Source organism: Cebidichthys violaceus, unplaced genomic scaffold (assembly GCF_023349555.1).
Source record: "Cebidichthys violaceus isolate CVI_PGR_0920_01 unplaced genomic scaffold, fCebVio1.0.p SCAF_42, whole genome shotgun sequence".
In the NCBI taxonomy this organism is placed as follows: Eukaryota; Metazoa; Chordata; class Actinopteri; order Perciformes; family Stichaeidae; genus Cebidichthys; species Cebidichthys violaceus.
The window spans coordinates 75,115-92,543 of record NW_027176617.1 but is presented as its reverse complement, the minus strand read 5'-3'; the positions used below and the strand labels follow the sequence as shown (position 1 = coordinate 92,543).

The 17,429-nt window shown below is 39.7% G+C and overlaps 2 protein-coding genes across 3 annotated transcripts; one reads left to right on the top strand and one right to left on the bottom strand.

The window, feature by feature from the left end:
- Positions 1 to 650: 650 nt before the first annotated feature.
- On the top strand, positions 651 to 7,010 carry si:dkey-284p5.3 (uncharacterized protein LOC557830 homolog). Its single transcript, XM_068728620.1, has 4 exons — positions 651 to 1,014; positions 3,671 to 3,976; positions 6,347 to 6,400; positions 6,490 to 7,010. Exons 1-4 carry the CDS (start codon positions 924 to 926, stop codon positions 6,501 to 6,503), a joined length of 465 nt encoding a protein of 154 aa, XP_068584721.1. The 5' UTR covers positions 651 to 923; the 3' UTR covers positions 6,504 to 7,010.
- Positions 7,011 to 7,232: 222 nt separating this feature from the next.
- On the bottom strand, positions 7,233 to 17,200 carry rida (reactive intermediate imine deaminase A homolog). Of its 2 annotated transcripts, none has more exons than XM_068728632.1 (6): positions 17,063 to 17,200; positions 15,875 to 15,980; positions 10,160 to 10,214; positions 9,999 to 10,067; positions 8,230 to 8,285; positions 7,233 to 7,744 (listed from the first exon to the last, which is right to left on the bottom strand). In XM_068728632.1, the coding sequence occupies exons 1-6, from the start codon at positions 17,125 to 17,127 to the stop codon at positions 7,688 to 7,690; spliced, it is 408 nt and encodes a 135-aa protein (XP_068584733.1). In that variant the 5' UTR covers positions 17,128 to 17,200; the 3' UTR covers positions 7,233 to 7,687. The 2 variants fall into 2 exon arrangements, with proteins under 2 accessions (XP_068584733.1, XP_068584734.1); XM_068728633.1 differs by lacking the exon at positions 17,063 to 17,200 and adding an exon at positions 16,740 to 16,874.
- Between the last annotated feature and the right edge of the window lie 229 nt (positions 17,201 to 17,429).

Below are 17,429 nucleotides of genomic sequence, written 5' to 3'. Positions count from 1 at the left end.
CCCAAATAATCTCATACTAAAATATATATACAACATCAATAACAACAATTAACATTTGCAGAATAATTGAATAAAATACATTTTACAAAATGCAACGTGGACAATGATTAAAGCTAAACAAAAACATATTAAGGCATATCTAAGTTATCCGTTTCCATTATACTTCTGTAACGGCAGGGATCTTTTTAAAGCTGTATTCCATATACCCATTTTACACACAAAAGATATTGTTACTTATAAAATATACATTTACTTATTGATTTGACTACGAATATCTACGTAGGCTTTTTAAAACGACTTAAACTAGCTACAACATTAAAATGCTGAAAAATCATGCATCAACATTAACAACCCAATAAAACACTCTAACAGGGGCCTGTCTGATGCTTAATGGGTAACTACTTTTACTTTTGATAGGTGCATTTTGGTGTTTTGCATTTCAATACTTTTTCCAGTAGATTAACTCTGGATTAATATGTTTGCTCAAAGGCACATCAACAGTGGGCCTAGTTTTTGCGAGGCCACAGGTTCCCTTTCCCCGCCCCAAGAGGTGGCGGCTGCACACTGACTGAATAATGTATTTTTGTCCCTGCGCCAGCCTCCTGGAAACAGCCTAAGTTACAGTACACAACAGAAGACCACACTTCACCTGCATGCCCAGCTGTTTAGTTACTTGTAGCCATAAAACAAATAGCTGAACGCTTTTTTGGAGAAAGAACCATGATGCGCAATTACGCACGGGACTAAAGGAATTTTATTACCAGCGTGTCTTTTTGTTCTCCTCCCGGGGATTGTCTGTCCATAGTTTTGAGTTATCTCCATTTACAGAGACGATATCTATCCACGACGTCATCAGTGCAGCTACAACCTCTCCTCAACTCATAACTCTGAAGTTAACCATTCCTCTATGTGCACAGAGCAGGATGGGATGCTCCACCAGTTCTCAAACTTCAGCGGTAGATACGACTCGACCCAGTGCTAAGCCCGAGGAGAGCAACGGAGCCAGTACAACAGGTGACGCACAGAGCTTTACACTCATGCAATGTAGTATATGTTTGTGGGACATGTGGGAAGTACACATATGTGTTATAAATGCAGCAGGTAGCATTCATTGCAAGCATGTTTTAAGTGGCCAAACACAGAACACTATACATTAATACCTGAAATCCTACTCTCAAAATAATATTATGTGTCAAGGGTACACTGGAAGCAATGACTTTCTAAAAATAATTTTGACATGGACCTTTCATAATTTGCATGTAAAATAACAATAATATATTTTTGCATAGTGTGAAATTATCCATCGCTAAACGTTCAAGCAGTAAGGTAGGACCAAGCAATATCCCTGGCTTCACTTTCAAGATGTTAATGGCTGTGACATATCTGTAAATATCAATTTTGTATGATGAAACCATGCAAAATATGTGTGTAAATGATTATTGACATCAAATGTATTAATAAAAGCACTTGTATTTTATTGTATTTCCGTTGATGCTATAAATAGTCTTGTAAAATGTTGGTTGTAATGGTGTCGTGGAAGTTCACTGCCGTTTCCAACTAGGGTAACATCATCTATATAATTATGTGTGGTGAACGCTGCTCTGATAAGGACCCAGTCCCAGTCTACATGCAAATGATCACCAATGTATCTCTGTGGGTACACTATCTGATCTCTGTATTTTTAGAGAGCCAGAGCTCCACAGTAACAGGATGGAAAAGTTTGTTGTCATTATTTAACTGGCTCTGTCTTCCCCGTGAGAGACAGTGGCAAGCAGATTTGGTAACAGTCTACAGTTTCAACTGGAAATGGAAAAGACGCTTTGGACACTTTGTTGTTGTGGGTCCGAGATGGCCCAGTTGTGGTGCAAACTAGCACACATTTCAAGATAAAACACCAACACTGGTTCCTGTGTTTGCATTCAGCAGTGTTAAGGGAGAGTAGGAACTTAATTTACATTCAGAGGCTGTCAAATGTATATTGGCTGAATCTGTATGCGATTGCAAGTGACTTTGCGATTGCCAGCTGAAGAATTATTTGACAGAACTCAAAGATGAAGCAGGTGAAAAACTGGTAAAAGATTCATTAAGTTGGATCGCCTCTGAGCAAGTGGCTCTTGCTCTGCTTCTCTCTCAGCATTCCTTAAAGAGATATTACAGGACAATGCAATGAAAGCATGGAGACACATGCGTGCATGCATGCTCACATAAGTGAGTATGCTGAAATATGTAGACTATGTATGACTGTGCTTTGTAGAGTGATATAGTGAGCTGAGAAACTGACACTGACTCTACTAATGTGTGTTCAGCCTCATGTCCTGCAGCTGACACTGACCTCATGAAAGAAAGTTTCAGAGTTACTCTCAATAAAGTATCTCATCCTTGATGTCAACAGATAATGGCAGTTATTGTAAGTCGCTTTGGATAAAAGCGTCTGCTAAATGACTGTAATGTAATGTAATGGCAGAGCCTCTGACTTTACTTGCAAATTTCTCTCCAGCTTTACCAGCTGAATGACATTAAACAGCAAGGTGTTCGTCGTCTTAGAGGTCAGATGGAAATGTGTCTGGGAGTTTTCTTCTTTTTGCATGAGGCTCATTTCCTTCACCTGAGGCTACTTTTCATCCCCAAGGTAGAGAGATGACATCCATTAACCCAAGGTTAATTTATTCAAACGTCTAAAGGATGCAGTCTCCTTTAAGGAAAGTGTTGTGACAAACATCATGCGAAATGAAAAGAGAAAAGGTATCTAATTTATACACACATAGACGATCGACAGTCCAGACTTCTAGGATCCATGCAAATACTTGCAATGCAAATCCATTAGACAAAAAGACGTACACGGTAGTCATGCACAGTATCAAATACATAGCAACCTGTCCATAGAGCTGTGAACTGTCCAGTATGAGGCTGTCAATGTTAATTAACAACAATCCACATAATGATTAACACTTTGTGTGTCAGTGGGGGGTCTATTTATTTCATTTTTTACTTCCTTCCCAATGATCTGTAGCATGTAGCCACAACATATGTTTTATTATTTTTCCAGTCATTATAAGGGGGAAAAGTTAATCATATATGGTTACGTTTCTCGATAAGTGTACACATTGTTGTTGCTCTTTTTTGTTTGGTGATTGCTTTGCATGATCCAGCGTTAAGAGACTGGAGTTTAATCCTTGGAAGTTAGGATTTAGAGACTTACATTTATTGTGGGACACTTTTATTACAGACAGTAGTTGAGAGATGACAGGAAACAAGGGGGAGAAGTGCAACAAAGCATTTGAGCCGAGGACGCTTAGGCTTTAACATATAGCGTAATAGATAGTTTTCACCCAAAGCAGACAAAATAATATCATTAGGGGACATGTTTACCATAGGTCACCCCAGAAAAAACAAATACTACCTTGACCTTTGACCCTGGTGTTATACTGCGTCCCACTGTGTTAAAAGGTCCTGTGCTTTATGCAAACTTGATGTTTCTCATCTTTATTACATTCAAAGATTTTGCTTCTCAATCGTGATATGAACAGAAACAATATAGCACATAATTCACACACTTGATTGCAGACAAAATATTCAGTAAATTTGAACTAGTTTTAATATATTAGTTTTACATTATCATTACACTGTCTGTTTGGATCATGTTTCTTGTCAATACTTGTGTTCCTGACAGGGGCGGCCAATGAAAATGGCAAAGTAGCTGAGGACAGCGAAACTATTCCCGACCAGACACCTGCCGGGGGCGGCGATGCAAAGCCAGCAGAAGAACCCGCTGCAGCTGCAATATCTGCAGACATCACTGCTGCAGCTCCACCTGCAGGGGAGGAGCCTCAGCCTGCTGCAGCCAGTCCACCTGCAGAAGCAGCAGCAGCCGATAGCGCTGCAGAGGCAGCAGCACCTGCAGAAGCAGAAGCAGCAGATAGCACCGCAGAGACGGCAGCAAGCTCCTCAGAGCCTGCAGCTGCAGCTCCTGAGCAAGGTAGGTTGGAGTCAAAAACATCACTAACCTTAACCTAATACACCCAAAAGATTGCAGCTGCAGACAAACATACTCAACTTTGGATTCAGTTTTCTTTTAATTCTTCTGCAACATCTTTAGTTGACCATCCTCACTTTAACTCAGCAAAACGACCAGTTTAAAGCCGATAGCAGAGCCCTTGAAAAGCTCATTGTAATTGTGAGCTTTATTTTATATGCAAATTACACTTTTATATACACTATCACACCAATTAAACACTTTCAAATTTACAAAGGTGATAAGGTTGAGGCTGTATTTCTGTGTCTGTATTTCTGTGTGTGTGTGTGTGTGTGTGTGTGTGTGTGTGTGTGTGTGTGTGTGTGTGTGTGACACATCAACTTGTTTTCTATAAGGGGAAACATTTTAGAGAAAATGTTACAAGATATAATTTCTCTTTAAAATTCAAAGCTTTTACTGCTTATTCAAAGATTAAAATACAGATTTTAGGGCATTTTTCGCATCATGACCTTCCTCTGTGAAACTGGTCATTGAATACTGTTTACAAAATCAGTAGAAAACGATAGTCACAATGTGGGAAAGGGACCTTATTAGGGACTAAAGTACAATTGTTATTGTTGACCAGCAGAAACCTGATCACCGCTTCACCTCCTGTATAGTGACCCAATTATCAGGGGCTGCCACAGCGCCCAGGTACATAATGTCCCTTCCGCCCTTCCCTACAGTCCCACTGCAATGGCGGTAACCAGGCGGTAACCAACAACACACAGACATGGCTTATAAGGAACACACCGAGACGGCCATTCAAATGTCTTTATAAGTCACACATTTACTTAGAATTTAATTATCTGTCTCAACACTGGAAGTATGGGTTGAGTCTATTATCAGATTATTCTAATTGTTTTATAAATTATATTATTATTTTATTCAGGTGTGGACTTACATCTTGACAATGTATTTAGAATATATTCTTCCTAAGTGTGCACCTGTAGGATGTATAAAGTGGTGCAGTGGACTCACTGCTGAACAGTCTGTTGATCACTAATGTCTGTTGTTAAGGGCGGTAAAGCAAAGATTTTATTTTAACTAGTAAGCGCAGGATTAGCTCCTGATTTGCGTAAATTGTCAGCACAGCAATGGTTGGAAGGCATTAAATTACAGTGTTTTTAGCCAAGACAGCTCTGTTGTTAGGGGACGGCATTCACACTTCCACCCGCGCTGAATACATGATGTCATCAGGATACTTTTAAGCACATGGCAGTTGTAGTCTCTTGACAAAATACAGAACCTGTTACCTCTCCCGGTGCTCTGGTAACAGGGGAATATGCTAAATTACAAATTAGTGAGTGCAACATAACGATCCCTGCTTGAAATTCCAAGAGAGCTCTTCAGAGGGACTAGTGATGATCTCTCTACACATGTAATGATCATCTAAACATAGAAGTGCTCCGAGGGGAACTGTGTGACACAATGCTGCATTACATTGACTTCTATCAATTCACTTATTGCTTCATGATGCAAATGACAAGCAGCCGACGGGTTCACGAGATTAGCTCTTCTTTGTCTAATGCAAAGTGTCTACAACTGTGATGCAGGCTATTGAAGAAAGATGGATAAGGTAGCAAAGCCAGTACACTGTGTGCTTATGCAATGGGAGAAATACAATACATTGCATCCTTAGATTATTGCACATTGCCTCCAAAGATGCCATTTTTCTTTTGTTGTGGTCTACCAATACCTTCAAGCATTTATTCAGTCAGTCATCCTCATCGAGGTTCAAAACTCATCTGCAGTTTATGAATTAATTAAATGTATTTTAAAATAGTCAGGACTCTCCTAAACCTTTGTCTGCACGTGATCTCGACCCCTCTTTTGGTGTCCAACTCGCCCTCTTGGGACGCCTGCATCCAGTTCGTGTGTTTGTGTTGCCCACATGTTGTTGTCATCGTGGTCTCATTATGGTGCAATCTGAGTCCACAGCGAAACTAGAGCATGCCAACACATATAGGGCTTCCACTGGCCACGTTGTTGACTTCGTTTCACAGCCAGTGTGTGTGTGTGTGTGAGAGAGAGAGAGAGAGAGAGAGAGAGAGAGAGAGAGAGAGAGAGAGAGAGAGAGAAAGAAAGAGAGAGGGAGGATCGAGTGTCACATATGCAGAGCGGACATGGCAGCTCATCCGCCTCTGGATGTGTTGGTGGTCAGGGTTGAGATTCCAGTCTGTTCTCTGAATTATCCAGAGTAACAAGGAAAGAGATGCTGCTGTTGAATGTTTGACATGTCATTTATCTGGGAACACCCCAGGCGAACCAAACCTTTTAAATGTGATTGTTTGTTGTTCACATGTACAAATCCATCTCTTTCTTTCTTAACAGAGCAAGTTGAGGCCATAGCGACTGATTCAGAGCCCAAAACAGAGGAGGAACCAGGTGAGTGGTGCTATGTTAACACAGTGTCACATGATCTATATAAAAACATCTTTGCCACCCAAATGTTCTTCCCCTCTTTTCTTTTTCAGCTCCCAGTGAATGAAGTGCAACATGAACGACTGCACGGATGAGTTTGTTAGAAATGTCTTACCTTGTTGTTGTATGTGCGAGTGAAAGCATGTGTAGGTGTTATTGTGTGAAAGACATCGCCTTGTTGCCAAGATGCAGACCCTGTGATAAAATGCTTTCAGTCAGGGTTCCTCAGCCATCACTGAGCCTTGTTGCCCTCATGACGAAGTATGGCTGCAATTTCTGCTAGCAAACTGTACATATACAGAGTTCTACGGCACTTAGTTTTTATTTTCAGAAGATGTCATCAGTTCAGGATAACTTAAATGATAAACTGTCTTTGAAATTTCTTTCATCATCTTATAGAAATTTATAATCGCAGATTTTCTTGATTTAACTTTTCAACAAACATAATTCTAAAGAAACCAAAGCCAAATTTGATTTATTAAACTATGTTATTTTTTGGGTAGCTGGCTTTGATTTTACAACCATGTTTGTAATGAATATGAAGAGCTTTGACTGTAAACATTAATATAAGAGCACAAATGAGATAAAAGTATACATGAAAAGTTTGTATCTGATGTGTCAGAATTTCTTACTGAAAGACGCCCTGAAATCTGTAATAAGCTATGAACTGTCAAAAATTCAAAAGGCCACCTTAAAAGTGACATCTAATACATGTACTTTCTTTGATATCTTAATGCAGGATGAATACATACATCGGTGATGTTTTAGGGAAAAATAACCAGTCTGGGCTCAGAGGTTGTACAATATTTGTTTATTAGGGAGAACTGCACTTGTATGTGTTAATAATACGTTTCTCTGGAGCTAAACAGACAATGAAAAACCAGAAACAGCACAAAGAGGAAGTTTATTTGACGCTGTATCTGGCCACTGTGACCAGGGAATATTAGACTGGTTGTACAGATACAGTCACACTTTATCATTACGTTTTGTTTTGTCCTGGTGAATTAGGTGCTGCTCTATTGTTAAGGGTTTGAATCTAAAGTGTTACAATACTGACTTTAGTTCAGAAGTGCAGTCAACCAGCTACACTGGCCAACTGAGAAACAAATTTATGCAAAAACCTGAGAAATTAACAAGATCCTAGTTTGGCCTTTAATGTGTCATCTGGAAATACATTAAGGCTTCCACTGTACAACTATAAAAGGTCACGTGATGGTTAGACTACAACTTGTTTGTGATGTGGCCATTTAGTCAGGAGTCTGAGAGAGGACCGAGAACAGCAACCGCCTCAATTTCCACCAGCCCACCCTGAAGACAAAAAGGAGACAATGAGGACATATGAAAGGAAGGCATTGTGGGTAATACCAATAACATTCACTAATTAGTACTAAACACAGTACAATTGAGCTGATGGGAATGTATGAATTAGTTTTGCAGGTATTTTGTTATATAAACAGACCTGATGATGCCACAATGAAAAGTCAGGGGATCACCAAAGTTCTAACAATTCATCCCGAGGGGAACATGAATGTCTGCACAACAATTTAATGGTGATCCATGAAATAGTTTTGTATATATTACAGTCCAACCAAACAACACAATATGCATTAGCACCATCTCCCACTCCGCTCATAGTGAAAACAGCTGCACAAGGGTGATGGAAAATACATGGCACGGATGAATGAGCATGCATCTAGCTACCATGAATCTCCACAACACCATGTGTATGTCTATGAACTATACCACAGGGTACTGCAGCTCTACGTTGGTGTACAGGTTTTGTTTGTACTTACTCTGGGGAGAGCAGCGACTTGGTAGGCAGCTCTGGCTGGGAAGTTGCTGGTGAAAACTGGAGTGAAAATATTTACATTATAACAAAACCAGGTAAATCTATAGGACTCTATATGCAAATAGGTTATTTGATTTCTGGGTACAACTTTCCATTGATGCACACTTCAACAACGAAACAAAAAAAGGACAGGAAAAAAAGATTTTAAAGCATTTTAGACAAAGAAGCATAGTCATAACAGAGTCAAATCTCAAAATGCATAAACGAGTTATCACATTTATCAGACCCAGTCGAATCTTTGGCTTGGGAAGTCAAAAATGACTTTGGATCGCACATGTTCTCTCTTCAGGGTCAGGGAAAGTTCCCTGGCTGTGGTTTAGGGTTGTGTCAGGAGGGAGGTGGGAGAACTCGGAGACTATACCCGAGGGTTAATGGCCCACGCTGCAAAGCCTGCTGGGAGGGTTGAGTTACATCTGTGTGCCTGCATGGCGGTGTCCATTTACAACTCACTGGGCACTGCAGCTTCCATTACACCTGTGTGTTGTGATCCAGGAGGGAATGCCCAGACTGAGCGGCCTGAGAGAGGAGGCTGCATTCATACAGCAGAGGAAGGGCTGAATGAGCTTGTCTGTCAGGTGACTGCTTCACCTGTCAACCTGTCATCTTCTCAAAGATGTTGGTGAAATATGAGACACCGCATGTATGCATCATGGAGTGTGCCGCTGGAATGATGACAAACTTTCACAGTGTTTTATTGTAATTTATCAGTAAATTTCACTTCATCGGTGGAACTCTATTTACACATCCTTAGTTTAACACAATGCTTTTAAAGCATGGACCACACTGTATGTTTTGTTAGATGGAATATGATGTGTGTACACAGTAGCTAATGGAATAACAAAAAGTTCAATGTGAAAGATTATTTTAAAATAATTTTGCTATTCTATTTTAAATTTAAAAAATGAATTAATCATTTGAAGTCATAATTAGAGCAATAAATTGGCAGATTTAATAATCTTTTCATTACAACGTCTTTTACTTTCAGTCTTATAACGCATCATGTGATTGCAAAGTTGATGAATCAAATCAAATTATTAAAGGATTACAGTAAAGGTCTGTAGTTATTCTGGCTCCATACACAGGGAGATGTAGCATGACCATCAATAAAGACAATTTGAGAGTATTTAGATCAGTTTAATTTCTCCGATCATACCTCCCTTCACAAAGCAAACGGTCAGCTAGACCAGCACTGTTGGAGCAAGTAGACATTCAGTGCCTTGCTCAAGGATACTCAGCAAGGCTACACCCTTGCTAACATGCCTTCTTGAATACACTTCCTCTCCTTAAAGAGCAGTCTCCTTAACCACAACCCCTATTTCACAACAACACACTTTATAAAGAAGAAAACGGATAGGAAGGAACAAGCCAGCGATCTATTTGATAAAACAAAGTGACAACCCAGTCTCACGGCAAACAGTGACTCAGGTGTTTGTGCAAGTGGCTGTGACAGAACCACAACAGTGATGCTTACGTAAAAGGAATAAACTGGGCTGCTTGTATAGGTGACATGGATGTAACAGCAGCTCTGACAACGTTAGTTAAAGGCTGCCCCTGTGTGGCTGCTCTTATATATTAGAATATATAAAAACATATGAGAGAAAAATATACAGCACATTTACCAATTTGATTAGAAGACCACATATTATATTTTCTATTTGAATCTGCTTTCTATATTAGCACGCCATTTAAAACAAAACAAAAGTATTTCCTTACATGTTTTGTAGACCTCATTGACGCAGTTGAAGTCGTTGATGTCAGCGAGCAGCACTGTCGTCTTCACCACTGAAATCAAAGAGTTGTTTTGTTTAAACATTCAAATCATATGAAAAAACAAATGAGCAGCAGCTGAGTTCCTGAACAGGCTGACATCTCACCGTTGGTGTAGTCACAGCCAGCAGCTTTAAGGATCTCCCCCATATTGACGAGAGCCTGAGGGATGAGACGTATTGTGATCAGGTCCGTGTACGTTTTGATAGTTCAGTGTGGCTTTGTGGCACAAGGCAGTAATACTGCCTGTGCCAAAGCACACTGACTGTAATCCTGCGGGCTTATTGTTGGAATGCTGATTCAGCATTCCAAGTATTGTTCTTCGAATCTTTATTCTTCAACTATTTCTTCCGTACGTATTTTGGCACTTAATAACGTCCACATTTCTTAAGCTACAGAAACCGTTCAAATATGAAAATGTTCAGCTTTTTCAGGAGAGGGGTGCTATGTCTTTTTATGTTTCTAATCTTTCAACTTTTTTAATTATTAAGCATTTTGCAATTTTTTTTTGAATGGGATGTCTATGGAGAAACTTTTCAAATCCTCTTAAACTTGTTCAACTTTCAGATCATTCTACTTCCTCATACTTTCAGCTACAGACACCATTTAAACTTTCAAATGTTGAGAAAACCCCGATCAATGATTGTATGTTATAATCATTTTGATATCTTTTATACTTTTTGAGCTGTAGCAATTTTGCTTTTATGTGTTTTTCAGTCCTTTTCTGCTTTTACAATGGGTGTGTATTGCGCAGCTTAGAGTGCGTGATGTCATCGCTAGAGTAAAGAGAAGCCTGAGATTTCTGTGAAAAAAATATTTGTCTTTTGCGACTGACTCCTCAATTTTCACTCTACATGCATAATTTTTGGATGGAAACGTAGCTAATCTTGTCCTTGTCGTAGACATATGACGATGGAATCTCACAGATTTACACATTTGGCACAAAAGCCTTTACTTGAGAGGAAAACCAACTTTCTCCTCCATAGACCCCAATGTTAAAACGTACTTCAAAAAAGTCTTGCACAGACAACCGTACCCCATTTCTAAATCGCCATTGAAGCCACTTTTTTTTACACTACAGACACAATTTTCGCATGATCTGTTCTTCAAGTCATCCTCCCTCTCGAGTATTCATTTTGGAGCAATAGGGGCTATGGTTATGGTGTTTTTTGGGTTTTGTTTGACAGGTGTTTTCCAGTTTTTTTCTCATGAAAAGGCGGCAGGCTCACAGGTGTTCGTGCTTGAGCTAATTACTGATGTTTATAAACACACAGACTCACAGACACAAGCCTCTCTCTCTATCTCTCTGTGTCTCTCTCTCTCTGCGTGTGTATCTCTCTCTCTGTGTGTCTCTCTATCTCTCTGTGTGTGTCTCTCTCTCTCTGCGTGTGTATCTCTTATACAGTCATTCAGGTATTAGAGACTTTTAGAGGACCCCCCCACACACTCACACACACACACACACACCATTTTAAAGTGCAAGCCCCACCGAATGAATTCCAACTGAAATGCTTTTGATGAAGCCTGTCATTTAATAACCTGTTTGTGTTTATCTAACATTATGATTCAGTCTCCTCTCCTCCTGTCTAACCCACCCAGCCCCACCCTTTCAAAATAAAAGCCCCATGGATTAACTGTATTTAAACATTAAGCTCAAAATGAGGCTTTTTTGTTGAAATAATTAATGTTCTTACTAATACTACGACAACTACTACTACAAATATTTCTAGTATTACTACTACTGCTACTAATACTACTTCTACTACAACTTTTTACAACTTTTGCTGTTGCAACTATTACCATTACTACTACTGCTATTATTACTACCACTACTGCTAATATGACCAGTACTACTATTACTTATACTACAACTGCTACTACTACTACTACTACTACTGCTGCTATTCATACTACTACCAGTACTAATACTACTACAGCTATTAGTATGAATGCTACTAGTATTTCTACTACTGCTATTACTGCTACTTCAAATACTGCCATTACTATTACTAATACTACTACTTCTTCTACTACTACTACTGTTATATTAAATACAACAACCACTGCTACAGCTATTACTACGACTACTTCTACTACTTCTTTGAATTACTAATACTTCTACGACTAATAATACTTCTATTACAACTACAACTTCTACTACTACTATAAATATCTCTAATGCCACTAATACTTCTACTTCAAACAATACTTCTACTACAACTTCTACAAATATCACTACTGCTGACATTTTTTAAGCCACAGAAACCATTCAAATATCAAAATGTTCAGCTCTTTCAGGAGAGAGTGATATGACTTTTCATATTTATAATCTTTACATTTTTGAATTATTAAGCTTTTTGCAATTTGTTTTGAATAAGATATCTATGGAGAAAATCTTCAAATCCTGTTAAACTTCTTCAATTTTCAAAGCCTTCTTCTTTCTCATACTTTCAGCTACAGACACCATAGTTAGACGTTTCAACTAGAAGGGTTTTCAGCAGTGCAGTTTAAATGCTTTCGGGCTTCAACATTTTTCAGACAGGTAGTCTCTCATTTCTGTATTTTCAGCAATGTTTTTGCAATTCATTTCAGCTTTCAGCATTCCAACGCATTTTCAGCAGGAAATGCATTTTCTAGTTATTCTTATTCTCCATCTTCCACATCAGAGTTTGCCGCGAAACTTGCCCCACAGCGTTGCCAACACCTGCTCAAAATGTAATTCAACACGTGCGGCTTGATCGGGAATCGTGAGCTATGACTTTTATAAGAAATTCGTCCAGCGGTTTCCCCGAAAATCGCGATCTACGATGAAAAATCGGCCCATTGACTTGAATGGGATTTCGGCGTGAAGAAAGCAAAAAAAAACACTTAACTTTGGACCCATATTGACCAGCCATACTTTAACGTAGAAACATGATTCAAAGTTTAAAACGTAGACAAATTGATGGACGTTATTGAGCAAAATGGACATTTTGCTAGCTAGCATAGTTTTCATGAAGTCACCGATTTAGTTTCAGCAAAACTTTGGGTCTGTTTCAGATTTTATAATGGGTGTGTATTGCGCAGCTCGTTAAGTGCTAGAGTGATGACATCACGGTCAGAGTGGAGCAGAGCAGGAAAAAGTTCTGTGATTTTTCCAAACAAATTGCTCCCATTCCCACAATTTTTACTCTTTATACACCATTTTTGGCCAAAAAGCTTGGAAATCTTGTGCTGGTCGCAACAAAGTGTCTATGGAATCCAACGGACTTACACATTTGGCTCAAACAGCCGTGGAGCGACATGAATTCCAACCGACTGCCCCATTAGACCCCATGTTAAATCAGAAAAGAAATTTGTCAAAGAAAGCAGACGGTACCAGTTTTGTAACTTGCGCTGGCGCTCACATTTATAACACTATAAACATAAAAAACATACCAGGGCGTTCGGCAGAGTCTTATCTCTCACACGGTGCACTTATTTTATTGATTGGACTCATGGTTTTGGTATAAAGTGCATTTGTTTGACAGGTGTTTTCCAGTGTTTTCTCATGAAAAGTCTGCCAAGCTCACAGGTGTTCTTAATTCAGCTAATTACTGATGTTTATAAACAAACAGACTCACAGACTCTCCAGGCCCTGCATCGTCACCATGGCAACCAGTGACACGCACGCACGCGCTCTCTCTCTCTCTCTCTCTCTCTCTCTCTCTCTCTCTCTCTCTCTCTGTCTGTCTGTCTGTCTGTCTGTCTGTCTGTCTGTCTGTCTGTCTGTCTGTCTGTCTGTCTGTCTGTCTCTACACAGAAGGATTTACAAATAAATGTGACTCACAAATGCACGCAGAACAAATATATTTCTGCATTTGTATGTATTTGTGTGTGGATGTTTTCTATTTGTTTGTGGATTTGTGTGTATTTGTTTGTGGATCTCTTCACATTTGTTGGTGGGTTTTTTGAGACTCCCCTGCCTGGCCGGATTCACAAATACGTTTTTTTTTTAAATGGACCTATCTGTAGCCAATCAGATGTCAGCCTCATTTTCAAGCAATCACATGAGCGCAGCTCCCCCCTCCCCTCCCCACGAGGCTGCCAGCTGTGTTCACACCGAACGCAGGGCGAATTATTCGCGCGATGAGATTACATACAAAGTCTTTGCACAGACGTGATGAGACTGCAGTGACGCAAATTTTGCGCGGCGCGTTTGGGGCGGCGCGTTTGGTGCGGCGCGTTTGAGGCGACGCGTTTGGGGCGACGCGTTTGGGGCGTTTGAAGCGACACGTTTGGAGCGACGCGTTTGGAGCGACGCGTTTGGGGCGACGCGTTTTGGGCGTTTGGAGCGACGCGTTTGGGGCGTTTGGAGCGACGCGTTTGGGGCGTTTGGAGAGACGCGTTTGGGGCGACGCGTTTGAAGCGATGCGGTTGGCGCGATGTTCCTCCTGTCATCACTGACGTCCTGTTGTTGTTGAATCAGGAAGTACAAACTGTAGCCGTCTGTGTTCACCCAGAGCTCTACGCAGGGACGTGCGGTCAGGGTGTGACGATGAAATGTAAAAAACAAATAATGCTAAAATAAAATAAATATTAATATTTCTCTACTGATCTGCGCTATAAATGTAATTTCTGTATTATTCCAAACATTTTTATAATCAAAATCTCTGAATTAGCGCATGTCCTGTTCAAACATAGAGGAGACAGTGAGGTGAGGCAGTGACCAGCTGTTCCTCACCTCAGACTGAATCCCTCACTAACTGGGTTGAGCGCATGCCTTTTGCTGTCTCATTCCTGCACACACTGTAATATTTGTAGACACTTTTATTATATGTCCTTTCTTTCCATATAATAGGTACTGTATTTCACGTCTGTGTAGAACATATTTAGTGTTGCTGATCTGACATTAAGGGGAGGCAAACACTACTCTGCCTCAATGAAGGGTGCGCGAGAGCCCAAGGCTCGGGTTTATTGCGTCAATTAACACAGAGCAGATCGACCCAGGCAGGAAGTCAGACACCGATAAGGGATAGAGCATCCGGTAAGTTTTCAAAATAAAAGCGTCAGCTTTAACTTGGTTTAACTTTTTCAAGAGTATGAATCTAAAATGCAGAAAAGAGAGAAGCATTATCTCAATCGAACCTCAACGATACTGCCGGTAACATCAGCGTTTATGTATATATTGCGACGTCTTCGGGCAGTAGAAGCCACACTGTCAAAATTTCTTGCGAAATTTTCTAGTTTGTTTTATCGTTTAATCGAAAAATCGTTTTCCACTTTTCTAACTTTCCCCCAACGTTAGTGGGAGGTTGGTTTTCTAACGCTACCCTGGTATGTACATTATAGACTAACAATTTTCTTGTATACGCTCATTCTATTGCCTTGGCTTTTATTTTGACATATTTTACTTCTGTAATACCTGTCTTGCTTTGAGTCTCTCTTCAAAAGAAAAAACAAAAGAGATTTGCAAAAAAACTAAATCGGCTCATTATTTGAGTTTTGTTTATTGGATTCAGACAACAAAAACAGAAAACGGCTGTGCTTTTGTTTTTGGTTTAAAATGGAAAAAACATGGCATTTCTGTATTTTAGTTTTTTTTAATTAAATGAAAAAAAAAAATGTTTTCTATCAAAATGTACACGGGCCTGATCACTGTCCTTATTTTTATATATATAAATATGTGGTTAAGACTTTTCAATTAAAACAGACATTAAAAGGAGGGCTTCATTTCTCTGTGGAGGTCAAAAGCATGTGGCACACATCTGAGCTTCTTGATGATCTTTCAGTTACTTATACTGTTACTACTATGGTAATAATGTCACACTGATGACTGAAATGGATAATCTGTCCCGCCTTACCTGTTTGGCCTGAGCCTTCACCCCTCCATCTACCAGCTGACCGGAGGCCACATCCATCCCCAGCTGACCCGAGATGTACATTGTTCTGTCCACAACCACAGATTGGCTGAAGATGAAACACACACACACACACACACACACACACACCTTAGATCTGGATACATGTGAGAGAAACAAATAGTGAACATAAATTGCAACAAACAAAAGTATTCCTTTTTTAAAGGAATAGTATTGATTAAATACAATTATGTTATATTATGTTTTGTGTATGTTCCCACTCTCTCTGCATCTGCTTTATATACTGCGGAATCAATTAATATTGTATTTCCTCATTTATTAATGGGCAGCATGTAAATGTGCATGCTGATATAGTAATGGAGATGACGTAAAAATGGTGAGCACACAAAAAAAACTTTTTGAAGAAGCTTTTTCTGAAACAAAACTCAATGACCTGGATTTCATATCTAAACCCCACAGCTATTCGGTGACACACGTTTTTGCGGTAGTTCATCAAGTCAAATGTTACGACAAATGAAAGACATTACAACAATTTCACCACCAGACACCAGCAATGGCTAAGTAACCTTGAATACAAATAAGATAAGTCAGACGCCATTCAGTCTGAAGTAACTCCACCCACTGACAGCCCATTGGCCAGAGCAAAAACACCCCTCACATTGTGCACAAACTGAAATAAAGAAGAACACACTGCTGTATTTATGTCGTCAGATGATTACTGATCATTTCAGTTAAATTGGTTTTAATCAAATAATTATGAACCCAAACTGTTTTTTGTTTTTGCATTTCTTTAGATATAGAGGTATGTAAAGTCCAGATAAAGTATTTCACATGATATTAATCTTACCTGTATATTCCCTGTCTGACAGGAGCTTTTGAAGTGTAGGGGATTTGTCGACGAATAGATGCCATTTCAAGTCAGCTGTCTGTCTCTACTCTGCGGTGATTCTTCTGCTCTGCTAAAAGTTCAGCTCTGACACTATTTTTTAATGAGGTCAAGTCAAGCAGGTGAGTTCATTGTACACCAAGACCCGCCCCCCGATCAAACGTTGGACTGTCCCTGTGATTCCTCCATTCATTGAAGCTTTTTTATGTACCAGCTTCTGCACACCACGTGTCGCTATTACTAAATAGATATATTCTATTCAGTTTCTTTTTAAGTTCCCTTACCTGTATGGACCGATGGCAGCCGGGGCTGATGTCGTGTTGACGATCTTTCTGTTGAGGACAGACATGTTTTCCTGATTAAGTTTGACGATCTTTCTACACTGCAGACTGGCTGTGACTAAGGGCAAGTGTTTGGACAATTGGAGAGAAAGCAGGAACAGTTGCCGTAAAGTTTACCGTAATGTCTGCCAACAGGTTCACGCTGCTTTTTTTTTGGAGAAGCTTCTTTGTAAATCTAGTGCAAACGGAAAATAGTGACGTCCATAGTAGAAAAGTTACGGTACAACAGGTGGACATTCATAGCAATAGAGTCCATCTCAGAGGTTCAAGTCTCCTTTTATAATCTCAGAGATGAGATAAAAAGGATTCC